The sequence below is a fragment of the Molothrus aeneus genome, chromosome 4 (genome assembly GCF_037042795.1).
Source record: "Molothrus aeneus isolate 106 chromosome 4, BPBGC_Maene_1.0, whole genome shotgun sequence".
Lineage (NCBI taxonomy): Eukaryota > Metazoa > Chordata > Aves > Passeriformes > Icteridae > Molothrus > Molothrus aeneus.
The window spans coordinates 584,496-611,715 of NC_089649.1; the positions used below are offsets into that span (position 1 = coordinate 584,496).

At 42.6% G+C, this 27,220-nt stretch overlaps 1 protein-coding gene across 2 annotated transcripts; it reads left to right on the forward strand.

The window, feature by feature from the left end:
* Positions 1-1,859: 1,859 nt before the first annotated feature.
* MTHFD2L (methylenetetrahydrofolate dehydrogenase (NADP+ dependent) 2 like) lies at positions 1,860-27,126 on the forward strand. 2 transcript variants are annotated; one of them, XM_066549286.1, is made up of 8 exons: positions 1,864-2,051; positions 4,354-4,538; positions 4,838-4,960; positions 9,306-9,458; positions 10,176-10,283; positions 13,957-14,049; positions 18,015-18,140; positions 25,517-27,126. In XM_066549286.1, the coding sequence occupies exons 1-8, from the start codon at positions 1,912-1,914 to the stop codon at positions 25,627-25,629; spliced, it is 1,041 nt and encodes a 346-aa protein (XP_066405383.1). In that variant the 5' UTR covers positions 1,864-1,911; the 3' UTR covers positions 25,630-27,126. The 2 variants fall into 2 exon arrangements, with proteins under 2 accessions (XP_066405384.1, XP_066405383.1); XM_066549287.1 differs by lacking the exon at positions 18,015-18,140 and having other exon boundaries at positions 1,860-2,051.
* The last annotated feature ends 94 nt before the right edge of the window (positions 27,127-27,220 follow it).

Below are 27,220 nucleotides of genomic sequence, written 5' to 3' on the forward strand. Positions count from 1 at the left end.
TATAGTCTCTGCAATTAAAAGGTGGACACATCTGGGGAGCTGGACCCAGAAGTCTTTCTTCTTTCGGAAACTGGACCATCACCATCTGCGGATACTCCTTTGAAAATACATCCTGAGAAATTAAAATCACAATAGAATTGTGATGTAATAATTTGGAATAAAAATTGCTGATGAGTAAAAATTAGAAATAGAAACTGTTGAAAAAAACTGATGAGTACCCCTATAAATACCTGTAACCATCAATTATCAGTGTGCAGCTGGAGGGAAAACTTCCCCCACTGTACCCAGCGCTGTATTGCTCATACTTTACCTTATTAAATAATAAATTGATTGCTGCTTGAATATTGGCCCAGTCAAGCTTCTTATTCATAAGAGTGGCATTTTCCTTATTGAAAGTGTGTGTATTTTTCCAAAGCCTCTTGAAAATTGCATAAACTCCAAAGAGTTATGCACATATTAGTTGGTATTCCCTTCTATACCTTCACAATGTTATCATATTCTTCGTGGGGAATTAGACAAGCTGTAGCATTAATGTCACACAGCTGCAGAGTTCCCTACTCTTTGAATCCGATTGGTTTTTTGGTTTTTGGTTTTGGAGTTTTTTTTTAACAGCACAAAGTTTGTGTCTGAAATTTGAAAGTCTCTACCTTTCCCTGGCTGAACTTTTGTGTCTTCTGAAAGTCAAACCAGGACATTTGTGCCGCGTTCGGTCCCTCACCAAACACTGATCAAATGCTCCTCCGCCGTCCCCTCAGGCGTTTCCCGCCCTTTTTGCCCGCCGCGCGCTTCCCGCCTCAGCGTGAGGGGGACGAGGAGGGTGAGGAGGGTGAGGAGGGTGAGGAGGAAGGAGCGAGGAGGAAACCTCCCCGGTGGGCGCCGCGTACCTGGCGGCGCTGCGAGGGGCGCTGCTGGCGCTGCAGCCGGCCCGGGGCGCCGGGAGGAAGGCGAAGGAAGGTTGGCCAGCCCCTCAGCGGCGCCCAGGCCGGGAGCAGCAGCGCGGAGCAGAGGGAGAAGAGCCCTGAGGTGGCCGCAGCCACGTCGGCCGGACCCCACAGGTGGAAGGGGCGTCGCAACCACGGGACAAGGGGAAGGGCCGGGATAAGCAGCAGAACCGAGTGAGCGGTGGACGGGAGATGCTGAGGGACGGGCGGTGCTGAGGGACGGGCGGACAATGGCATGTTTTATCCAGGGTATAATTTGATAAGAATAATATTTTAGAAAGGGCAAGCCATTAAAACCCAGCATGCACATTGTCTGTGGAAGCACCTGAGCCACATTGCTTTTGGAAGCATTTAACTCGTCAGAATCCTTGTCAGGACCATAGCAGAACATGAAGCCTCACTAAGTTGACACATCTTTCCAAAGCTTTTCCCAGCTTTATACAGGAATTTTCCCACTGTCAGTAGGCTGGTGAGAGTACTGTTATTTTGGCATGCTTTTTAAATGCTATTTCAGATAGATCTTGTTTTGTTTACTCCTTCCGCTCTGCACAGCCGATTTTTTACTATAAAATCTGCCATTGAACATGACAGAAGTCACCAATATGCAAGCTGCAAGCGATTCCCTGAGTTTTCCCCTCAGAAAACACGGGGTGCGGCGAATAACTATGAGGAGCAGCAGCGATGCTTGTCCGTGGAGCTCCGTGTCTACCCACCCCAAATTGCGACGGGAACAGCAGCTCACGGGAGCCAAAGGCTGCAGCCAAGACCACGTTTGGGGCATCTTTTGCGTGGCTCCTGCTGTACCCCGAGGGTCCAAAGCCCTGTCACGCAGATTCCTCAGCATCTGCCTTCCCTCACCTCCAGCCGTCCCCGCGCTCCGCCCGCTCTGGCCGCGATCCCGGTGCCGGCGGTGGCCCCGCCTGCCGTCGCTTGGTTGCTGCGCCGCTTCCGTCGGTGGGGACCGACCGAAATGGCGGCGGCCTCCACAGCCTTGTCCCTCTCCTCCGCCTCCTCCTCCTCTGCCGCGCTGCTGCGCCGGGGCTGGGTGCCCCTGAGGCGGTGGCGAACCCTCGCTCGCAGCGCCAGCAGCTTCCCCCGCAGCGCCGCTAGGTACCTTGGGCTGATCGGATCTTTTTCCTCGTCATTCTCCTCCCTCCTTCTCATTCTCCTCATCCTCGTACCCCTCATGGCGCGGCGTGTCCAAAGGGCGGGAAACGCCTGAGGGATCAGCGGGCTCGGGCCCGCCGCGATCGCCCTTCGGGACGGATGCCCTCCGATCCCCGCTGAGTTCCGCGTTCTTCCCGGGGAAACGGGGAAGAAGCAGCGGGAGAGGGGGGGGCGAGCGGGCCGTGGCCCTGGCCTTGGTGATCCATTGGGGATTTAGGCGGTGCCCTTGAAATTGAAGAAACCCCTCGCAATGTGACCTTCCTGCCCCCTACCTGAGGGGAGTCTGCGAGTTTGCTTGTTCCTGATACCTTAAAGAGCCTGTCAGGGGATTTATACAGAATTACCGTGTATATTCATCAATTGGTGGCAAACGGGGCATGCTTTGGTGCACTGGGGATCAGTGTCCTGACAATAATCACCCCCTGCATTTAATTTATTGTGCTGTCTGCAAATGGATTCTGGTGTTGGTTTTGCAGCACTGCAGCTCTGAGCTCTTGCCTGGGTGTGCATGGGAGGGTCTGTTTGAGCTCCTGCTTATGAACCTTTTCATTTACATGTAATTGTGTTAAGACCTGCCTGAAAGCTGACTAAAGAGGTTCAGCACATCACAAGTGCTAATGCTGAGAGCACTGTCTTTGTGATATCAAGAATGAAAAGATCAGTGAACTGAACAGCCATTGAAATAACCATCTGACCCCTTGGATGTTCTGTGTATTGAGTATTGATTCTGTCAGTTTTGGGAGAAACAGCTGTATTTCTGGGCCAGAGCGTATCCTACTTCTGTGCTACGTTGCTAGTAACTGTTTTTTCCAGTTCTGCAAAACATAGATGTCCCTGCACTAATAATTTTCCAGAGGTTTTTATGGGGTGTGGGACATGTCCTGTTGTGATGCTGGATGTGATCTCGGGCTTTTAGAGTACAAATTGATCTAAAATAGATCTTAGTTTGTGTCATGGCCTGCAAGTCACCGGGTTCATAAACAAGAAGAATTTTCTGTGGTAAATCCATTATGGGTTCAGAGTAAGAGCATCCCTGGGTGGGTGGGATAACAGTGGGACAGGATGGTGCAGTGACACATATTAAGTCTGTCATTTAACTTGGTCATGAAATCTGTCACAAATCTATCATTAAACCTGTCATTGACCAACACCTGGTCAATGTTTTAATGTGTGTAAAATTTACAATAATAATTATTCATGACTTAGTTTCAATGTCTTGAATAGCCTGCTGCAGTGTAAGCTTTCTGTACAGGCAGTGATTTATTTGTTCATGCAGTTCTTTTGTGATATATCCATCAAAGGACTTATCTAGGTTCTAAACCTAAGAAGTATCAACATATTTCAGTATTTGCTATTTTTATATTTTACAGATGTGAGAAGTGCTATGTGCTGACTCCCTTCCCATCAGCTATGAAATATGAGAACTATATCTTTGAGGCTTGGACAAAAAATAGTGTAAATAATGCTTCGTCAAATCAATTTTTAGGGAAATTTGAGGAGGGAAATGGGTAACCTTCCTTAAACCAGTAAAACTTAAGGGAGTAAGACCATCCTCATATTTTATTCCAAAATGCAGGAGTTCATGTACATTTACGTGGCTGGCTGTGTGTGTTGGGAAATGAGTTGTGGCTGGTGAGCTTCTCTTCCAAGTGCACTGATGGCACATCCACACTCTTCAGGTAAGAGAGTGGATGTGGGCACACAGGTTGTGGAATTGGGAGTGGGGCTGTGGCCGAGCATCATCCCCAATGGGCTCCAGCTCTGAGCAGCAGGTGAGCATTGTTGAGGGTAATGAGCCATGGAGTGCCCAGGGGCACTGACCAAGCACCACAGGGAGAAAGGGCACACAGGTGCAGTGCATGAACCATGAGGGTATAAAAGGTTGAACAAGAAAGAACAGAGGCTTGTAGCCTTCTGGATTGTGTGCTGTTACTCTGTGTGGGTAAGGGCATGGAGTGATCTGGAGAGGTACGGGGTCACTCTGTATGGGTGAATGCTGAAAGCCATCTGCAATTGTATGGTGGTACTTTGTGTATTGTGGCCATCTCAACTGTGACAAGTGGGAAAGCACTCCTTTTCCTGTGTGGGTTTGTAGTGTTTTAGTGTTTTTGAAGTAATATTTGAAGTGCTGCTACATGAATCAAAACATTTGGGAGTGTTGAAAATGGTAGAGTACACACTTGAAGGTGCTTTCTTCCTGGTGCAATTTTAGCCCTAAATACCATGTACCTTTTTGTCTTTATAGTGATGAAGCAGCTGTTATCTCAGGGACGAGGCTTGCACACCAGGTTTTGAAAGAAGTTCGAAGGGATGTGGAATCGTGGATATCTGCTGGGAACCAGAGGCCTCACCTCACTGTCATATTGGTAGGAGACAATCCAGCCAGTCACATCTATGTCAGGAACAAGATAAAGGCAGCTGCAGCTGTGGGTATGTCATATGAGTGTTCCTTTAGTAAACTTTAAAGAGAAAAAAATAAAGCATGAGGAATCCCCTTAGTGTCTTAATTTAATTTTGTACCAATTTCTTCCACATGTTCTCTGATGGACCTAAGGAATTGCATGGATGTATGGAGAAAGTAGTTTTAATGTGATTTGAATGGGTGCTGTAAGTTTCATTTTGTGTTTGGAAACAGTTCTTAAGAACCAGACTGATTTTTGGACTAAATAACTAAGCTGATAGCTCTGTATTCTTATTCTGACATGTCCTCTGTCTTTTGTTTTTATCAGGCATTTCTAGTGAGATCATACTGAGGCCTAAAGACATTTCACAGGAAGAGCTCTTGGATATGACAGCAAAACTCAACAAGGATTCCAGAGTTAGTGGTTTATTAGTTCAGCTACCTCTCCCAGGTGTGTGACATCTTTGTCCCACTCCTCGTATTACACAGTCCATATAAGAGGAAAGAGTTGAATAGTTTTGGGTTGCAAGTGTACCTTAGGGCCATAAGAAACTCTTGAAAGAGGACCTGCATGAGGAAGGGTTAGGCGAGGTGGTTTTTGTTGAATATGCAGTTCATTTTGAAGAAAAAAATTTCATATGTAAGACTTGCCTTTTTTAATGATCTGTCACAGTGGTGTTTCAAGGCATTTCACATAATTTATCCAGTTTAACCTTTTTTTTTTTTGAGATTGTTGCACTGGTTTGCCTTGAATTTTATGCTTTCATCCTCTATATCATGCAATATTATGGTATGTAGCAAGTGATGCTATAGCCTTTTCATAGTGATTCCAGGTTTTGCCTTAAACATTCAACATTTATTTTCATTGTTGGCCCTGGTGTTCCAGGTGAGCATTGTGCGAAGGTCCTAAAAGCCTTGACTAAATTTTTGGGGTTTTTATTTACCTTCTCTTAATTTATAATAAAATATCACTGGGGAGTAGCTGGCCAAGTGGTATTTTTGCGGGGATAAAACTTGCAGAGAAATAAAGAACTAAACTGAAAATGTTTTTTATCTATAAAACAGCCAAAATGAGTATTATGAAGGAAGAAATGCTTTGGTTGTATTTGTAATAAACAGGAGTGCTCATGGTGAGGAGGGTTTGCACTTGGTGGTACATGAAAGCTCCCCAAAATGCGCCATGTAGTGAAATAAATTTGCCACAAGGTGGGAGTATAATACAAGTCAGGAGCCACGTCCTGGCCTTCGAGGTAGGAGCTGATGGAATGTGGACAGTTTCCTTTGGAGGAGCATCTCTCCCAGTGCCAGAGATTCGCAGCAGCAGGTGATGTAATTAACAAAGTTTAATTGCAGCCATGAGAACTGCAGAAGATGAAGCACCAGCAGCTTGGGGATGGCAATCATCCTGTCTGAAGTCTGTAGCAAAGGAAGCAGGCTTGTACACTGGACTCCCAGTGTTCCCTAAAAATGGGAGGTGTCATGTGTCTTGCTGGTGAGGGTACTCAGGGGAGTGGTTAGGTACCACTCATAGAAGTGCATTTATGAGGAGAATATCAGGTTGCTAAAGTCTGCTTTCATCAGTGCACAGTTCAGAACTTCTTTTAGTCTCAAAATGTAGTGAATTTAAACCTGGTCAACGTGAGGAAAGGAAAAAAAGCATGATGATAATTCTAGCTGTGTCAATTGAACTGTCTGATGCTTCTCTTCTGTGCTGAAATGCTCAAGTCCTTATAAGGATTAGTCCTAAAATTGTTTGGCGATTCCTCCCAAGAAGTGACACAATAACTACATGAAGACTAATTAGCCTCCCTCCAACCTATCAGACAGGCATAGCTGTTGCTTGTGGTAGGAAAAGCTTTAGAACAAGTTAATCCATAGCAGAACTCTATCAGTATTGCAGTGTCTGTATAGTAAAATGTGCAATTTTTCATGAACTGGAAATATTCAGTAAGCTCTTTCTGTGAGTTATATTGTTATTCCATAACAATATAACTCAGTTAAGTGGTTTTTTTTTTTTTTTTCCTCTAAGGAACTTAATAAACTAAAGGGTTAAAAGTTAATTTAACTCGTTTTCCAAATTTTATTTGCCTTGTAATGTTGTAATGAAGGAGACAAAGCTCAGAAGTTGCGAAAACTCTGTCAGTGGAGGCTGCTTATTCCAGAACTGAGGTTGTGGTGTGGGGTTTGGGGCTTTTTTGCAGTAAACTACGTAAGGTGTGGCTTTTGATCAATTTTGGGTTAAAAAGGGAATCAGAAATAGCTTTGTTCTGTTGCACTATTGTAAGCTGGGGCAACTTAAGTTTGAGGATTGTAATCTTTGCCTCAGGAGAAATTCTTTTCTGTGCACCTTTCGAGTGCATTTCTTGTGATAGTTTTCTAGAAGTTTTCCTTTTTATTGGTTTGAGTTGCCTGGGGGAGGGCCACAAAATATTAATATATTTGCAACAGAAGATGAAAATCCATGCAGTAGTTTTTTTCAAATGCCTTTTGTGCTATGTTATTATTTTTAATACTCTTCCCTTTTGAAAACCAGTCTTTATTTTCCATGTCCTAGCACCAGAGGCAGTTGTTGTGTAAATAGGAGTTTCTCTGTGGGCAAATGCTTGGCTAGTGATGCCCAGTGTAGTCCTGCAAGTTCAGCCAAAAAGGAGAGGAGAAGTGTAGGGAGTAACTTGGCCAGGGGAGTGGCTTGTAATGACAGCAAGGAAATTTGTATGGGTATCAGCTCATGTTTTATGAGACTGACAGTAAGATAATTAAGAAATTATTTTGTTCCTCTGGAAATTAAGAAGGCATGTGGGAGCTTCTCTGGCTCACAGCTCACTTGTCCCCAGCTGTGCAGCAGCATTTCCTCCCAGTACTGTAAACCTTGTTCTGGAATTCTGCAAATCAATTTTGAATGTTGAAAATATCCATGTAAAGCATGATTTTTTTTCCTTTAACATAATTGTGTCCATTATCTGTGTGGTTTTGGGAAGCTAAAGACACACAGTGTGGAGGAGGTGTTTTTCAGAGCAGTGTTCTGCTCATCCTAGGCACAAGGAAAAGCATGGCTGCCAAGTTTGTGTTGGAAGAACAACTGACTTGCCTAAGGGTAACAAGTTCTCTTTTGCAAAAGCCATTTAATAGGTTACTCCAAATTTCTTCCTTGGTTTTGTTTTCTTTAATTCCCAAGTTGACATAAAAACAGGGTTATGGTTGCTTTCAGTCTCTGTGAGGCAAGTTTCAGTTCTGAGACTCTTTCATCAATGTACTTAATATCTTAATTTCCAAAGTCTTTTCTCATTAGGATTCAAAAGCAAACTTGCTCTCTTCATCAAGTGGAGAATTAAACTGTAAATCTTAGCAGCCTGGTTTAACTCTTGGGGTTTTCTAACTGGAAGTCTTTTAACAGGAGATTAGCATGGTTTAAGTTCTACAGCATGCTTATCTTTTAATTATCTAGCTCCTTTTAATGGAAAACCACACAAACCTACTGAATTAAAACATCCTGTTTATGTCTCTAAAATATTTTACTGGCAACATCTGAATTTCCTTGTTGATGCTTATTTTCCTTTATTTGGTTTTTTTAAACCTCCTGTAGTGCTTTCTGACTTGGACACTGGGACATTTTGCCACACAGTTGCAGGATTCTGTTCAGGTTGTGAGTCACATAGGGGATACAAAAAGCAATTGCTTTGAGATGGAAATGATAAACCCCCAGCCTACTTGTCAGGTTTAGGGGAAAGTACTTTGGTTCACTCTTACTGGTGCTGGGGAGGAACAACCAAATTCCCAGGAGGCTCAGTAACAAATGGGTCATTAACTCATAGAGGGTCAGTGGCTCTTGCCCCATTTACCTGCTCTGGGGGTCAGCTTGCCTTTCTCCCAGACCAAACCTTTCAACAGGACTGGGTTACTGCAGGCTGTGGGTCAGTCAGTGCCATTTTGGGGCTCTCAGCAGGCTATGGGTCAGTCATTAAGCAGTTTGCTTTTTGGGTTGGTATGGGATGTTTTGTGGAGCTGTTCCTCTGTGGTGTTATGTATTCCAGGTTTATGCTTGGGTTTGTAACTCTGCAGGGAGAGGTCTGGCAAACATGTTTTTTTCATAATTGGTACTAATGTTTATGCTGCGTAAGCTTTAAGGAGCTAGAGAGCTGTCCTGTATCATCAGTGCATATGAAAAATATTTAGTATGAGTACATATGAATACAAAATTTGTGCAGGCAATGCCATTTAAGCCATATTCAGTGTTTTGAGATCAACAATAGTGTACTTCATTAAAAAAACAAGAAGACACCAAACTGTTTGCTATGTTTTGGTCCTACTGATGAACAGTTGACTAAAAAAAGGTGTTGTTGGAAAAGGAAAGCTAGACCTTCAAAGTTACTTCAGCTTGAGATTTCCATTAATTTGTTTAAAAATTAGCTCATGTGTCCTCTGTGGGCTTAGAAACCAGAAAAATGCATATAACTGTTCTCCTGTGGTTTGTTGGGCTTTTTGAGTCATTTAATGTTTAAGAATTCTATGTTGCAGAAATGACTTCCTTAAATATTTCTTCTAATAGTTACTGTCCTCGTTCTCAGCTGCATACTGGGCTCTCATATTTTGACAGAGTCTGTTGTATCAACACTGTGACAAATGGCTTAACCTAATCTTCAGTAAACTGTTTGTTTGAAAATGTAAAACTGCCTTTAGGGGCAGTGTAGCTGGCTCAATCAAGAGCAGTAATTGATTACCCTGGCCAGGTCTGGGCTGTATGATGATGCATTGATGGCACCTGAAGGAGCTGTAGCTGAGGGCTGTGTGTCTCCTAGATCACATAGATGAACGGACAGTCTGCAATGCCATCACCCCTGAGAAGGATGTGGATGGGTTCCATATCATGAACATTGGGCGGCTGTGTCTGGATCAGCCTTCCATAATCCCTGCCACCGCTGCTGCTGTCTGGGAGATCATAAAACGGACAGGTAAGCAACTCTCCTCTCCTGGAACTCTTCTTATCCTGGGAGGTGAACAAGGGATCAACTCAGGTGTGAGCTAAAAGGTCAAGGTTCTCTAAATGCGTTGGGCTGATTGAAGAACAAACATTTAGAGCATTAATCTGAATAAGGAGCTGCCAAGTAGATGGCCACTTGTGCCATTAGCACAGCTATTATTTAAGTGTGGACAGTAGTATTTGGTGGAACACTTCAGTAACTTTCTGGGTTTCGTAATTTTGCAGGAAATTTTCTGTGCTGTTGTTGTTCTATTTGTCAAATAAAAGATGGGATGCATAAGTTCTTGTAGAGAAGGGGGAAAAAACAAGAACAAAAAATGGGAGCACTTAATTCAGTACTGGAAGGGGAAAAAATGCATAAGTTTTCAATAGTTGTAATTTTTTATTTACAATGTACATGTTCTTACTGGTAGACATAAGTACATCCTGTTGTGGCTGGAGCGAGGAAATTAAGTCCTTGCTAAGGGTGATTCAGGTACCCTGAATGAGCTGTCAGTTTTCTTTCTCTGAGGTGTAAGCTGAAAGTTGTTTTGTGGATTCATCGCTCAAATTCAACCTTGTGGATTTTCAAGTCATGTTGATGTCAGCAGTCCACAACCATAAATAATTCTGTCATGGGGATTGAGAAGAAGGGTTTAGATATATCAAAATACTGGAATATAATTTTTTACTTTTTTTTTCCTGCAAGGAATACAAACATTTGGAAAAAATGTTCTTGTAGCCGGAAGATCCAAAAATGTTGGAATGCCTATTTCAATGCTTTTACATACTGATGGAGAGCATGAAAGGCCTGGAGGTAAGTCCAGGAATGTTATCCCAATGTTTCCATTTGTGAAGTCCTGAAAATAAAGCTGGCTGGAGGACTCAGATTTAAGAGCAAGCTTTCCACACTTGTGAATACTTTCAACCAGACCAAGAAAATAAATTTGCTAACACATTTCCTGCCTTATTCTCAGGAGAGCAGTTTCTGGACTTGGCTTTTTGTGGTGTTAAGTCATCACTTCTTCCTCCATTTGAAACAGCTGCTATTTCAACTGATCCTTGAGGGTAGCCTTGAAGAGCTGCAGAGGCTCCCGTAATGTTTTTACAGTGTAGCTGTTTATATGCCTTACCCTCATGCTTGTTCAATATTGATTTCGTTGGTCATACACCAATGAGCACACATGTACACATAAGTATACATGTACACACACAGATTTAAGTATGAATAAACAAAAAGGTGTGGCATGACCCTTGAGTTGTGCTCTGTCAGTGAGGTGTTGCTTGTAAAAGTACCTGAATGACCCACCAAGGAACTCTACAGTGTGAGTACCATGATTACTTGTTGGCCTGGGGGCTGTTTCTGCAGTGCAGTTTATATGCCTGTGGAAATTGAGTTCTGTGGTGGAAATATTTTTAAGGAATCCTAATTACAGAAGCCTATATGTGCTGCTATAATAGTGCTGTAGAAATTAAAGCAAATATAGCTTAGATAGAATGCTGCCCTTTTGCCACTTCATTTTGATGTTGGAAACTGCCGTGGTGGTATCCACAAATGAGGTAAACATGGATATTTAATTCCAGGCCTGTTTAATTGGAGCAGAGTGAAATCTGTTATTAATATAATAAAATGCTAAAAGCTTTATACTAATCATAGAGTTGGTTTTTCCATTCAGCCTCTGTGGGAAAGTTGCTATTTGGAACTTCTCTCAGTGCCTGGACTGTAATTACCATTGCTGCATAGTTCTGGTCTCATCCTCATTCCCACGGAAATTAGTAGCATTTTTGCCATTTGCTGCAAATATTGGGTGACATTTGTTATTGGCAGTGTAGCTGATGTTTGAAGTAGGCTTGGTAGAACACAAGGTCGTGTTACAGACTACTTACACATTTCCCACCTGGAAATTAGGGGACCTGGTGACCTGTGATGCTTTCAGCAGCTTGTTGCAAAACCCTCAGCAGCTGCATGGGCAGCTTCTAGCTGTAACTAAATACTGTTTGCAGCTTCCAGCTTTTGAGTGGATTGGATCCACGGCTCAGTTTTGTTGTCCTGTATCCTGGGTTTCTAGTTCCTGTTTGACTGTCTGGTAGTGCAGCTTGTTTTGGGGGGTCAGTCTGTGAGATTTTTGTGGTTCTTCATGGCCTTCTGCCAAAGTTGTGGTTCCTGACATGTCAGAAGACTTTGGTTGAAACCCTGCTCGCTGGCATTGCCAGTGGTTCTAGGCACGTCACATATTTGGTGCAGGGACAGAAGAATCTTCATAGTCCCTTGCTGACACTGGAGCCTGGATACAGAAAGAGTTAACTCACAGAAGTTCTTTGCCTAATCTGAAGAAATGGATTTATTTCTCAGGTAGTTTCATTGTTTTCCAGTCTGCTGAGTGCTGGCACACAGTATAAAATAGCTGGCAATGAGAAAACAAAGGAACGTGTACTCCTCTGATAATGAGCTGGCATTAAATGTCTGTGCTTTGTACATGATGATAAATAATTCTGTATTTGGGGTGATCTGGTGGAGTTTTCCTCCCTGACTCACAGATGGGGCTCTTCTTGAAGATCTGCTTCATCTTCTGCATTTGAGTTTAATTTCTGCTTTGAGCAGCAAGAGGTTGGGCTGGATTGCATGTGGAAAGGAAGGGAGGCCAGGCCGTGGTTTCAGGTTTTTTTTCTTTTTTGAAACTCAGGAGGATAGGGACCAGAGAAGACCTACAGTGAGATGCTGAAAAAACTTTCTCAGGTTATCAGTCAGGAAAGAGGTTTTTGCATCGACTGGGCTGGTTTGATTAATTTTTTTTAAATTAAGAAATGATGCAAGGAGTGGGTATACCTGGTACTACTTTTTTTTTGTTGTTGTACATTTTCGTTCGTTTTCTTTCTAGATTATGAACAAAAATTTCAAGTTGGGGACTGTCATAATTTGTGATGTTTCATATGTAGATGCACTCATGTCCTGCAGGTGGCAATATCTGATCAGATGGAAAAGCTATGTGAACTCCTTCCAAAATAAATATTGTTCTGTGTAGGCAGGTCAAGAGACTATCTCTGTTTTGTAAGCTAGGGAATTGGCTTGGGAGTATGATGTGGAATCTTAATTGTTAAATATATTCCTCTTCTTTCAGCAGAAGTAGCAGTGTAAAAATAGTTGTTTATTTTCTGTTTGGGCATGATCACAAATAAATGGAAAACCTCCCCTTTCTGAGGTGTCTGTAAGCTTCTGGACTGCTATTCTCAAGGTAGGGGCTTTTTTTTTTTGCTTTTTTTTTCTCCTTTCATTTTTGGTAGTGAAGGCAGTTACTTGGTTTCAGGAGCTGACTACAGACACATTCCTCACTAAAATCTTACAGGCAAATTAGCACCAATTTTATTCCTTAGAGATAACCTTGTAACTTTGGCTTTTATCCATTGGTTTTTCTCAACCTTTATGATGAGTCATGATTGTGATTTTGGGTGAGACATACTTCTTTTGCTTAAAGCAGGTATTGGAAGAATACAGGCTATTTTTTTAGCCTGTACTTTTCTGTTTTTGTACTTTTCTGCAAACGTTTTGATCTGCTTGTCTTTGGGGAGATGATGTGCACTGTAAAGCCTGAAGAAGAGGGGTAAAAAATGAGGGGAGAGAGCAGTGAAGCCTGGGCGCAGAAAGGTTGAAGATGAGATGCCTGAGAGAGTTAATGAGAGGCACATATTAGACCAGTCAGATGCATTCCAAAGGGAGCAGATGTGATGGTCATGTCTGAGAAGGCAAAAGGTTTTAGTTTAATTGCAAATAACATGGCCTAGGTGTCTGTGATGAGTAGAAGGCAGAGATGGGGGTATGCAACACCTGAACACTGTGCAGTAAAAATAATTACAGAGCAGGTTGGAAGCAGTCTTCTTGGAGAGCTGTTCTCTTTGCTGCTTGCTTGGGCAGCCTTCAAGGGAATACCACATCTGCTGTTGGATGCAGTAGGAGGCTTTGGACCCTCTCCCCGTGACTGCTCATGTTGTGGTCTCTCCTCAATATCTCCATCAAACATCACAAGGGTTTTTCATGTCTTACCAGGAGAGTTTATTCTGCAGGAGCAGAAAGATGTGTGCTTCTTGTGCTTCTACTGGTGGTCTTGTATTGAAGCTTTGGTGTGGGGCAAACAGCTGAATCTTGTGGCACCCTCTACACACTGGGCTTGGTAAAACACACAGGGTTCTGTGCTGGGTTTGCTTTGTGGGGTTCCACTGACTGTAACAAAGCCATGGAAGGGAGTTGAGTCCACAGTATGTAAATGAATTCATCCTGCAAGAATTTTTAAGAACAAATGTTTTTTCATATGTGCGAGCAGCAAGTCGTGTGAGTGTTCTGCCTATGCTGATTTAAAAGTCACATCCCAAGACAAATCTGATCATCTGTTCTGTTGTTAATGTACCAAAGTAAGTAATTTGCACCTGAGGGTAAATGCTGTGCTTTTTATAGTATTTTACATCTGACAATTCATTGTTTTTCTCTTCTGTTTCAGGTGATGCTACAGTGACCATTACTCACAGATACACCCCAAAAGAGCAGCTCAAGATCCATACACAGCTTGCTGACATAGTAATAGTTGCTGCAGGTAATAATCGTTGGTGTTGATGCTCCAATTGCAGTATTTCAAACCTTCTGAAAAGAGGACTTGGCAGTCTGTGTCTGTGGCACTGGCTGTTTCATGTTCCACTGAATAATCAGTGCTTGCTGAGGGTGTTGCAGTAGGTAGGATTTATCACTGTAGGAAGGGCAAGTGATTTGGCTCTTTGTTCTTGCCCTTCACATTTGCAGACTCATAAACTCTTTCTTGTCACATGTGACACCTTTCCCTTAGGGAGACTTCGGGGTGAACTCAAGATTGGGAAGCAGTCAGTGCATAGTTTATACAGGTGTAATTATGTAAATTAAAATATTCCCTGTGCCATGGAAAAATCATGAGTCATTTAAATTTTGACAGGAGGGTTTCTTTAAATCAGCTGGAGCCTGCATTCATAAACCCACGGTATCATTCCATTGCTGTTAGAATTAAGGCCAACCTTGCCAAATTAACTGGAGGTTTGGGTAACCTATGTTAGTAATGGCTGGGGTTTTTTCTCTTTTACAATTATCATGTCAAGAGAAAGACAATGGTAATTGCCTAGAGGAAGGGGACTGAAAGAGCAGTGTCTGTACTCTTAAAGCAATGTAAACTGAAATACTTGGAGTTTAGCTGATCTTTCCCAAAGAAACAAGTGGAACTCTGCTTCTAAGCAGCTTTTTTATTTGTTTACAGATATTTGAAGTAGAATTACAAAATAATTTTAAAAAATCAAATGACCCAACTTAGTATGATCTTGGTAAAATTCTGGGTCCCTTTGCAGCTCAGGGGTATCATCCTTCTCTTGTACTGTTTTGTTGGACTACAAGAGGATTGTCTTTCCTCTTTTCTGCTCCCTTTCCCCCTCTTTCTCATCCTGAAGACCCAAGACTTCCTTATGTATTTTCTAGATGAAGACAGGTACCTGTCTAAAACTTGTCACTTTGTGTTGAAGTGAGATGCCCTTGCCTTCAGGGTTTAACTTCACTGGCAGGCCAGGATCAAGAAACAACTTATTTATCCCACATCTAATTGTTAACTGTGGGCCTGACCAGAATTCACCACTGTGAATAAAAGACAGCAATGGTGTGCTAACTGGAAATAAACCAGTGACTTTTAATCCAAATTCACTGCTTCGAGTTTAGTCATTGCTTCTGATTTCTGTGCTGAACATGGTTTGTCATTGTTTATGCTTGGAGTTAAATGGTCCAGTAGCCATTCAGCCATGTTTACCTTTCACATTATTTTCCTTCTATAATTTGTAACAGGAGCATGATACAACACTCATTACACAACTTGAGATATACTTGGAATGATGAAAAATCTTGGGGCTAGGTTGTGCAAACAGCACTCAGCCCTGCCCTCGTGTATGCTCTGGGGAAAGTTGTGTTTTAGAAAGGTGGAATCACTCCAAGCTTCCTTTTGTTACATGAGAACTGTGCACATTTTACCTCTGGGATCACGCACTCCCTGGAAAGGGGTGATCTGTTCAGTGAGTGTTACCTTTCTTGCGACTTATACCTTACCAGGTTGGAACAGCTGCTTTTACAGGCCACTGCAGAAGATGTGCAGAAGAAGAGAGCTTTTTTGTGTGTGTCTGCATTGGAAGACCAAGGTTCCTTTTCCTGCGTGGTACTTTTACAAGAGCTATCTGCATCCTGGCTCCTGATTGGTGACTTGTTGCAGTGAGTCCCTTCTGATCAGGTGCTCCACCTCTGAGTGCTTTCCTGTTCACTTGCATTCATGGTTTTGGTGGTACTTCAAATCAGGTGCTTCTTTTCTCTTACTCCTGAATGTAAGAAGATCTGGCTCTGTGTGCTCTCATTTGCCCCCAGGTTCGGGGCACCAGTTTTCCTGATTATTTGGATTGTAACTATCCATGCAGTTGATTCCTTCTTATTCCTACCCAACTTCTTGCATCTTAAATTCCAACAGGCTGCTCTTGTCCAGCCTACCCCTCCCTAAAATTTCTTTCAATACCACACAGCTTTTGGATTTCTAAGGCATTGTCTCCTATTAAGCACACCTGACACTTTGTATCTCTCTGCAGGGGTTACCCCTCTTGGCCTGCACTCCCTGTCTGTACAGACATCCCATGGAGTCTGTTCTTTTTGCTATCAGCCCAGCCCCATCGCATCAGTGTAAGTGCAGCTTTACCCAGCAGTGCTCCTAGAGCCTCCTCAGGACAGGCAAGGCTGTGATAGAAGCAGCAGGACTCTTGAGCCAGTCAGCTTGCTGCTCCTGCTCTCTGGGCTTTCCAGTCTGCTGAGAGAAACAGGGCTCATCTGCCTGCCACATTTGGAGGGAGGGATAAACAGGAAAAGTAGTGACTGTGTCAAATTCTGGATGAACTTATGCTTGGACTGCTTGTGCTGTCCCTCAGGACATGATCTGTGGTCTTCTTGTGTCGGAAGTGCTGGTCGATCAGACCTTTTATTCTGGTTAGCTTCCTTGGAAATTCTTGGTTCTTGCACCTAAACTCAGATTAGGTAGGGCCTTGTTTTTCCTTTGTTTAAAATGTGATTCATCATTTTCTGCAAAAATTGCCAATGAAAGATTTTTCCATATTCTTCAGTCAATGCATTTTAGGAAAACGTATCCTAATGTTTATCCCTTCCTACTTGGTATGTAAAGTAGGCTTAAGTAGCTAGATATGCTCATTTGGTTTGGGGGTTAGTTCATTTGTTGCTATTAAGTATTTGGCTTATTATCAAACGATTTTACAAAGTGTGTAACTGTGCAGCTTCCATTAATATACTTCCAGCCCTATCACACACAGATCATTTACCCCCATAAGGCTGAAGCATTATCCAGTTACCAGCCAGGTTGCGATGGATTACATCAGAGGGGGATGAAGGAGATGCAGTCAGATGTTATCAAACAGGGTAGGAAAGAGTTTGAGATCTTGGCTTGCTCAACATGAGAAGCAGAGTTTCAAGCAAGTATCTTATGGGGGAGTGAGAAATGGAGAGCAAGGAGTGTTCTGGTACTGTCTGTATCCAAATGACTGTGTCAGTGCTTCAGCACTGCACATGGAGCCAGAGCCTTGTACACCAGCACTTCCCTCCAAAAAACTGCAGTTTCAACCTGTATGGATTTGGTTTCTTTTCCTTTTTGCCTTCTCCCCATCTGAGAGAAAGCTGCTTTGATGGGGAGAGGGGAGTTCAGACTCCCTTTTTGGAGGTAGTCTAACATTGCTCTCAGAACAAAAAGTTGATGGAATTGCTCAAGAAGCAAGGTGAGTTGGAATTTCCAAACTAAATAGTACCACTACTGAAAGTTGGAGGTTGCACGGTAGGGAAGAAATCCTGACAGGAGTCATAAAGCCATGGATACATTTCATTAGCTGACTTTGAAGTGACCTTTTAGGTTTTCTGGGTCCCAACTGAAGCACATATTCGTGATGAGTATCAAAAGCTTCACATTTAAATGTGCTGGAGAAATATGGTGCATATGAAAAAAGATGAGGTGGTTTGTTGTGGCTCTTTCAGCTGGAATTTTTTAATAGCAAAATACTCCTACTCCAGGACCCCACACAGAGATGAAGAAGGCCATAATGTGTGCAGTGCCCAGGGTGGGCTTCCCAGGTCAAGTGCAGAAGTCTCCTGAATTGCTGTAAAGAGCAAGAAATGGTCTGTTGTCCCTGTGGAAGATCAGTGTTGTCTGCTGGGATTACTGTAACAGTTCAAATTGCCTACTGGTTGAGTGTGTTTCTTGACCCAAAACCAATCCCATGGCACAACTTTTGGTGGGATGTTTTTTGTGGGTTTTCTTTCTCTTTTCTCTAGTAGTAGTTACAAACAGTATGCAATTGAGGAATAGCTGTGTTCAGTGTGGAGTGTATCAAGAAATATTCCATGTTGTAGATTTCTATTTTGTGCATGCATAGCTGTGCATGCACACCCTTTGATATCATTCAAAAGTGATAACTTCAGATTGCCTGGCCAGGGTAGTGAAATATGTGTTTATGATTCCAGGTATCCCAAAGTTGATTACAGCTGATATGGTCAAAGAAGGTGCAGCTGTGATTGACGTAGGCATCAACCATATCCATGATCCTCTTACAGGAAAAACCAAATTAGTTGGGGATGTGGACTTTGAAGGTTAGTGAAACACTCTTTATACAAATCCATTGGATAAATACATTGAAGTTCATAGCATTCACTCATGGTAAGTTTTTGGACTAGGTAGCATCTCAAATGAGACTGTTTTCAGTTTTTTATGTGTTTACTTAAATAAGAACACAAATCTATCTGCTATTAAATTGTTTGTTAGTTAGGAGACAAAGTGTCATTTTTAATTACAGGTACCAGCAACCCCTAAGAGACACAGATGAGCTCTTTGGCAGTGGTCTAGAAGGTGCTTGTGTCCAGTTCCTTTAATCTTTTGAGTTTGTGGAATGTTTGAAAAGTAATCAATGAAAACAATTTCTGCTCTTTCTCAAGCATAGGGTCTCCTGCTGTTCATAGCAACTATTATTAAACCACAGCTTCTCAAAGCCTCCTTTTGTTCTCCTCCTCTACACTTGTCTGTGAAAATGATAACTTGGCTTTAGAAATATTCTTTATGCTAAAGTTTAATGTGGGCTCATCTAAAGTGCTTAATATCTTGGTCCAGGCAAGCCTAACAGATAAAAATTGTTGTTATATATTGATCTTTTTATGTTTAACTTGTTGCAGAGCAAGTTCACAATGTAACTTGATTAAATATCTCTGCTCTGGAGGAGCTCCAGACTGGAATAGCAGGATTGTTGCACTTATTGGCAGGGTTGAGTGTGGGAAGCTTAGACAGCATTTACCCACATTATTAATGGTTCTCAACAGTTCCTTGTTTTGATAAGTATGAAAATCACCCACAGGTTTTTTTTCCACAGTTATTAACATCTTGGCTGGCATAATGTTTCAAAGCTTAATTATATTCAGAATGGTTTTAGCCAGCTGCGTGTATTTCTAATTACATCACTCCCTTAGTTCCCTGCTGGTTTTATTCATCATGCATGTTACCTGTCTGTTGAAGTCTGTGAAATTACCTGCATGAATATAGCTGAGCGACTGTCTTGGAATGTGTTTGGAAATGTGTAAGTGGATGTGTGCAACAGAGCTCCAGGAAAAGAAATCTTTTGGAGGACAGCTTGAAAAAAAATTTTTTTCCCCCCTTATCCTGCCTGGATTTCTGGTATCACAAAGAAACGGTTCCATTTTCTGTTTTCAGAGCTGAACTAAAGTACAGAGAATTTCCAGGTGTTTGGTTAGCTTTAGCAGGTAGGGGAGGACAAAAGCTGTAACTTTGGCAACGTTTCATGTTAACCTGCATCCTTCTTGTTTATTTCTCTTCAAACACGGGACCTTGTGCCTGCAATAAAGGTGTAGATTCAGTGGCAAGGCCATGATTCAGAGTTTCAGCAATGCCCTGTATCTGTCTCGTCATGTCTGCTGTGGGTTGTTCTCGAGATTTCACCTGGGGGGAGGGAAGATCCAAAAAAGAGGGAGGAACTTTAGCTTGGATTATGCCACTGCAGTTACAAGTAGCATTTCTCTGTGCATTGCCAAAGGGAAGCTGTTGTTGGTTCATTGGTATCGGTGAAAGTTTCACTGAATCTTTAACAACAACAAAAAATATCCCAGTGTATACAGTTCTGAAGATGAGCAAGTAAACCACCCTTGGCAAGTACTTGATCTGGCAGTTAGGAAATGGAACAAGCCAGCAAGTTTGTGTAGCAAATAATTTTATCCTTTTCCCCCATTTAATCACTTGGCTGAATCTCTATTTAAGCCTGAGTGAAAATGGGTTTTGCAGGTTGAGGCCAGGCACATAAATGGCTGGCTTGACATGTGGCACCTGTGTAACATCACATAGCCCACCAGTATCTATTGTCTCTTCATCCGCTTCTTTAGGAGAAAAATCCGGCAGTGGAAAGAGAGAAAGGTTTAAGTGGGCAATCAGAGTTCAAATTTCATTTACAAAAAATAGATGGAAATGTCTTCCTTCACCAGGTCATCTGGCTGAAATGTTCCTGTAGTGGAAATTAATTTTATTAGGTGGGTGGAAGGTGTTTTGATTCAGTTGCTTATCTTGCCAGTACTTGGATCCCATCTTCTAATCTCTGCAAGGTAGGTGAGAGAGTTGAAGTTATTTATATCTCTTTAACAACAAAAGGGATGAATTTAGTTTCTTTTTTATGTCTTTCATTGTTAAATTCAGTGTACACATTTGTGAAATTAATGGAATGTCTTTAGTGAACAGTATTCGTGATTTCCCATTTCCCCACATGTCTTCTTTATTTTGACACTCCAAACTGTGTGCACATCAAAAACCAGTAGTTGTTTGGTCCAGAATAGTTTACTGTGCAGTTCCCAGGTATCTAAAAGAGCAAGAAAGGAGAACACTGTGCATGTGGAGGTCAGCTGCAAAGCACTGAGATCCAGCCTGATACTGCAGGGATAAATGGTGCTGCATGTGCTACTCTCCATGTAAAACCACCACAGCACATGGAGAATCCCTGCTTATGTTAAGAATTCTATCCTCCGGGTAGTGGCTGTCCTGCCTTCTGGAGGCATCAGGAGGAAGAGTGAAGTTCCACGAACGAGGAGAAGCAGTGGCATCCCTGTGTGATCCCCAGCACCATTTTAGCTGCTTTTGGGGCAGCAAGTTTCAGTGACAGAAAGGGAGATCTGTTTCTCTGAGCAGCCTGGTGGATGTGTGGGTGCACTTGGCCCTGTTTTATACACTTTTGTTGCCACAACTATAATGCCAAGGGAGGAGGAGGGCTACAAGGACCAGGAACATGAAATAAAGCAACAACTTACCCAGAAGATTTAGCTGAAACAGCTCTTTTGATTGGAGCACCGTTTCCAGGAGTAACTGGTAGAGCAGGCTAGTAACACGCCGCAGTAGTGGTTCACCTTTGCAGGTGGAACTGGAAATACCAATGAAACCAAAGTTGCTTGTATTTCTTTACAATTCCTTCCAGATTTTTGGCAAACAGCAGTGCTGATTGTTCGGTCTTGATTAGATGCCTATGTAGAAAAGGTATCCTTTGTGTGAGATTTTTGTTAGGTGGTATAGTTGTGATGTGAGTGGAGGGCTTTACACATGAGAACTGTTCTTTCTGACTGGACAGTGTGAAAGAGATTGTGGAGAATTGGTGCCACCATGAGCAGGGAGGGATTGCCAGCACTCAAGAGCAGAAGAGAGAGCTCCAACAAGTGATTGATGTGGTCTGAGGTGATGGGTGTATATTATGCATTTTCTCTGAATGGGATTACCCACCACAGTCTTCAAATCCAATTAATTAGTGGAAGTGGTGGTCCTTCAGGTGTGTCTTGGCAGCAGTGTGCAGGAAGCCTGGCCTCTGTGACAGCCACTGCATCTGATGGTGTTTGCTGCCTCTCCGCGTTCATTGCGGTACCTGCCTGGCTATAGGCTGCTTCTCACTCCTTGAATCTTTTCCAAACTAGCTCCCTGTGCAGCGTTCCCAAACAGTCATCATGGAAACAGAATGTGCATGTTCCAGGTGCCTTTGCTATAACTTTAGTTAGTTCCTTTTGCAGTTGATTTCAAAGGTCTGGCATTTACTTGCCATGGAGAAGAGCCCAGTCTGTGTGATCAGGTCACCACATCGCTGCCCTGCAGACCTTAGGGGAACCATTACCTGTTGTGCTCCATGACTGCAAGGAATGAATCAGAAGGTTGGTGTTAGGCTGTGATAGAAGCCAGAAGGCTGCTGGCTAATGGGGGTCAGTGAGCTGCTGCATGTCCTGTTAAGTTTCTCCTGCACAGAAGAGGGTCTTGTTCAGCGGTGTCACTGATACACACTGTTGGAATTACAGCACTGCACCAGAATTCCTTAGTTTTCCTTTATATTGCAGTTAAAATAGCTACAATTAGAGAAACAAGGATGAGAAAAAGAAGGTACTCTGAGAAATGGGGTAGATGCTTGCTGGTTGGTATCCCACAGTGCGTAGTGGGAAGAATCCCAGAACGTGTGGAGCAGAACAGAGGATATCTAGTGTGGCTGCTGAGCACATGATTTCACACTTGGGCAGTGCTGCAGGGATCTGGTGTAGCTTTACGGGGACTCGTAAAGCTGTGTGGAAACAGTGCTTAGGCAGGAATTACTCTGCATCGCTTAATGCAGATGCACAGGACCCAGAACTGCCTTCAGGTTGAGACTTGCCATTGGTTTGTGTGATTAACCCTATTAGGTGTCTGATGTCCTCAGCTTTAAAGGAACCTAGGAATGAAGGGCTGTCTCCAAAGCAGTGGATCCTGTTTTTCAAGGAAACAATCTACATTTCATTTCTTCTGAAGAATCAAAGGAAGATTTTGAGGTTCTACAGAAGCTGCAAAATAGCAGCTCCTCCCCCATAGGTGTCTGATTTGCATTTTCCAGATTGTCAGGGGAAGGCCTGGGAGACCAGGGCCCATCTGGAGAAACCAGGAGAAACGCTGTGGACTTTTTTACATCGAAGTAACTGAAAGTTACCTCATTCCTGAGAGGCAGAAGCAGGACCTGATGGAACTGACAGCACACAAGCTCACCTGCCTAGATGAGATCAGTCACACATTTACGTGGTGTCTGAGAACCGTGCTTGGGCCTATTTCACTTGACCAGGAAAAGTCTATTGACGTTTTTGAGGCCAAGCTATCTTCCCCCTTTGGTCGCTGGCATTCATCTTGGAAAATTGCACTCACCATATCTGTATTTACTCTTACCAATGGAAACTTACCAGATGGCAATTTCCCCAGCACAGACACCTGTTGTGTGTTCAAAAATCTGGATCAGCTCTTGTGCATAAGCTATCTGGGTGGTTTTATGCTAACTGACAAGAAATTTGGCTTCTGCCACACCTCTCCACAGGGATTTCCATAATGGTATAATATGGGCAGAGGAATTCCCCAACAACTTGGGAAAACAGTGCACTGTGTGTTTCCTGCTGGGTAGGGTTACTAACACCACAGGCAATGCATGCTGTACCTGACAGTGACCTGACAGGCATTGAAGGCCTTTCTTGAGGAAAGACAAGGTCTGGTTGTGGGTTGTCCTCTTTGTAGGTAAGGTGGGAGTAGTTTGAATAACACCACAAAAAGAGGTAGGTAACATTGCAATGAAGACCATCATATTTCGGTTTAAAGTGCCTACAGTACTTTCTGTGTGAATGGCTGTGTTTTCTTCGGATGTGGGTACATTTCAATAATTGACATTAATCTGAGAATTCATAGTAACTGTATTAACTCTAAGCATCATTCTGAAATGGTAGGTACTTCAAAATAGTATGACTGTTAAAAAGGTTAACTGTTTGTGTTTGAGAATATTGAGAAGTAACTGTCATATGACATCTTAATTAAATTTGTTAAATTTTACATCTGAACAAAAACCACATTGTAGCCTGATTTCCTTTCCATATATTTTAAGAGTATATCTGATGGTGCCAGTCAACAGGGTAATTAAAACCCTCCTGGTTGTATTTACCAGCTCTCCTCAATGAGGGTTGAACTTCTGTTCTTTAGTTCAGTGAGATATTTGCTGTTAACTTCTCAAATGCTCTTATGAGTTCCCTGCCATGGGGGAGGTTCAGACAGCATTTTATTAATTTCATTTACGTCTGGCTCCTCAAATCTAGTGAATATCATTTCCCAAAACCCCCAGTGTCCAGTTTTTCAAATTCTTTTGTAATATTTCTTTTCTTGAGACCTTATTCTTGACAGTTAAGCACCACATAGATTCCAGAGATTCAAGATAAATACACTAAAAGCAGTAGCAAGTGATCTTGTTTGTTTCAAAGCCAGGTGCCTAGTTTTCAGTCTCTTAATCTCTTCTGATAGGCAGGCAGAGTCTGCTCTGTAGGGACGTCAGTGAAATTGAATGTGTTTCTGTCAGTTATGCTTGCTTAGGTGTCTCCTGTGTGTGAGTCTTTGAAAAAGCAAAGCTTCTGTAAGTGGGGAATGATTTACCAAGAACTTATTACTAAGCAAGCCAAAAAAAGCCCCAAACTAACAAACAAAAAACCTCTCATGGTGGTGCCCTAAAAAAACCCTGACTCTCAGTATTAACAAGGTGAGTTCCTACAAATTTGAGCAGAATTCCTTTGCCAACAGCCTGTAATTCTGATCCATGGCATTTTGCACAGTAGATAAGAAGATCAAGCCAGGATTTATTGCTGTGTTGTATGAATTCCTCATACAAACAGGTTAACTTAAATGCACTCAAAGTGTACACTGAATTTGAATAGTCTAACATGGCTAATGGTTGGAGCTACTTCAGTAAGATTTTCCTTTGTGATACTTTGCAGAGAACCTGCCCCTTTGCATCCTGGTTTAACCTAGGCACCCTAGTAAAACTGATCTTAAAAAATAAGTCTTTGCTGGAGGAACTGGGTGTTTATGGCTGAAATTGCAGTGGAAATTCTGCTGCTAGAATTGTTTGGTTTTTTTTTTCTTGAAGAAAACTCTTGTCCTTGTCTATAGTGTGAATCAGAAAAACAAATCAAACAGAAAATTGTACTCTCTCCCTCTCCAGTTTTAAGTTTCTTTCTGTGATCTCAGGGTGTCTTTATAGCTTGTGGTATAGGAGAACAGATTATGGGACAGAGGGAGTGGGGCTCTGGCTGAGCCTCATCCCTAATGGGGCACAGCTGTGTAAAACAGGTGAACATTGTTAAAGGAAAATGAGCAGGAAATGCTGAGATGCATTGACCAATCACAAAGGAGTAAAAGGCCACACAGGTGTTGTGCATGTGAGAAGCAGGGTAGAAAAGGTTGTACTAGGGAGTTTAAAAATGCTGATGCTTGAAACCATTCGTGGTGTTGGTTGTGTGTCCTCTGTCACGTGGGGGACAGAGGCTGACTAGGTGACTTGGCTGCTGCTGGTCTGCTGTGGATGGCAGTAGTTCCAGCAACCTCCTGCTCTGTGTGCTGCTCCTCAGGAACATAGAGCTGGGGGGATCACCTCCTTACCTACAGAATGGCATCCCCAGCTTCCATAGCTCTGGATATTGGAGGTGCAGTGTCCCAGCTGACAGATGGGGGTGATGCACATCCACATTCATGCTGCTCTCCTGGGCTCATCCTGACCTCCTGTCACACAGATGTTCCTGGGACAGCTGGTCAGCTGTGTCACAGGGGCAGAAATTGCCCCTTACCAAAAGAATTCCTTGGGATTAACCTTCCATCTGTCTGAGCACAGGCTGTGTGAGTGCCTGCACTGCCATGGGGAGAGGGCAAGGTGCTGCAGGTAGATCAGCTGGAACAGGTTATGCAGCCATGACCCAGAACTAGCCCTGGGTGATACATTCACATTAGGAGAAGAACCTCGCAGCCCCAGTGCTGGCCACGTTCCATCCCTGCCCTGGCTGCAGTCAGGCTTCTGCCCTGGCTGATCCCTTCCCTGCAGTACCTGCCAGTCACAGCCCTTCCTGCATATGTGGGAAAAAAGGTTTGGAAATGCTCTTAGTCAATGCCTTTTTCTCTTTTCTCTTAGAAGTGAAGAAGAAGGCTGCCTTTATCACTCCGGTGCCAGGAGGGGTAGGACCTATGACTGTTGCAATGCTTCTGAAGAACACACTCCTGGTCGCTAAAAAGCTCATTTATTAGAGCAAATGGGTTACCTTGGAAGAAGAATCCGGGTTGTTCTATTTATTGATACACAAACCACTTATTTTTACTATAAATATATTTATTTCTACCTTGTATTTATTTTTTCATGTCAGGTATGTTAAATCTGATGGTTTATAAAATGTTCAGATACTTTGTCTTTCCTCCTACTGACTTATTGTGAGCAAAATTGACTTGGAGAATGCAGCCTACACAGGTATGTTGGCGGTAGTGGCCAATTATGTCTTTGAGAATGAAGAATGAAGCATAAATTACAACTTCACCTATGTATTGGGGCAGTTATTAAGGACTTGTAAACACTTGGGACCTGTTCAAACAATATAAAAACTAAGACATGCTAAATATCTTTCAAATCCGTGGTTTGGGTTCTGAGGTCACTAAGCACTCTGGATGTAGTTCAGGGTCTTTAAATACTTTTTTTGAACAAGTAGAGCCAGCAGTGGCCAGGCAGTAATGTTGACATGAATGCAAATGTTCAGTAAATGTTTTAAAAGAGTCAAGCTTGAAATTCTGACTTGAAACATCTGCAAGAGGTAAGCATGAATAAGTAGCTAGAATTGAGACTGGAGTTATTTTTTTTCCATGTCTGGGAAAATTGCTTTGGTGCTTAATACTGCAATCTCATAAAAACCCCTCAAACCTGACCAGTTGATTGGGCTGAATTTGATTGAAATTGAATGGTATTGGAATTGAATGGACCATAGTTAAAACTACTCTACATGTACAACATATATAGTGCAGCTGGAGATCAAGAGGAGGAGAAAACCAAAGCTTTATCCTTCATGAAATATTTGTGTTAGAACTTTAAGCCATTTAATTATTCTCTTATTTTTCAAAACTGTGTAAAGAGGGCTTTTTTTAATCCATGTTGTAAGCCTTGCCTTCAATGGCCACAGTATTTTGCTGCTTAGAGAAGAGCACATGGGATGAGATCAGTGTGCCTCTATTCCCAAAGCTGTTTCTTGGATGGGTCTAGAACAGTTACTTCTGAGATGCCAGATCAGCTGAGTGTGTGCACAGTGACATTCCCACTGAAGGCACTGGGTAGACAGTTAGGATGTCTACATCTTTATATCGGCACCAGGATTACTGATTTATTTTCATCAGGAGCCATAGGTGTTTGCTATTGGGCTATAGTTAACTTGGAAGGGGAAGGAAAAAGACTGTGGTTTAGTTCCCTTGCTGTTAAAGGGGAAAATGCCTTTACTGTGATAAGTCAAGGTGGAGCATCCTTTCCATGCTGACTGTTCTTGTGATGGATTTTGAGTTTGCTCTAGCACGGTGTTTGCAGAAGTTTGACAGGATTATTGCTAAGTATACAGTGCCAATGGTGCAGATGCTTGTCTTTTTAAATGTAGGTGGTAATATAAATTTATGTGGTAATCTAAGTGGTAGGAGGATGAAGGCACCTATGGAGACTGTACTTGGACTCATCAACCCATGACTGAAAGATGGAATAAAACTTATTTGCTGTTACCTTGGTCTTGCTAGAGGGTGTTGATGTGGTTTGGGGCGTGGTTGTGTTCTTCCTTTGTTTATTGTGTGTTCAGTCATTGCTGTGTCCATCTGT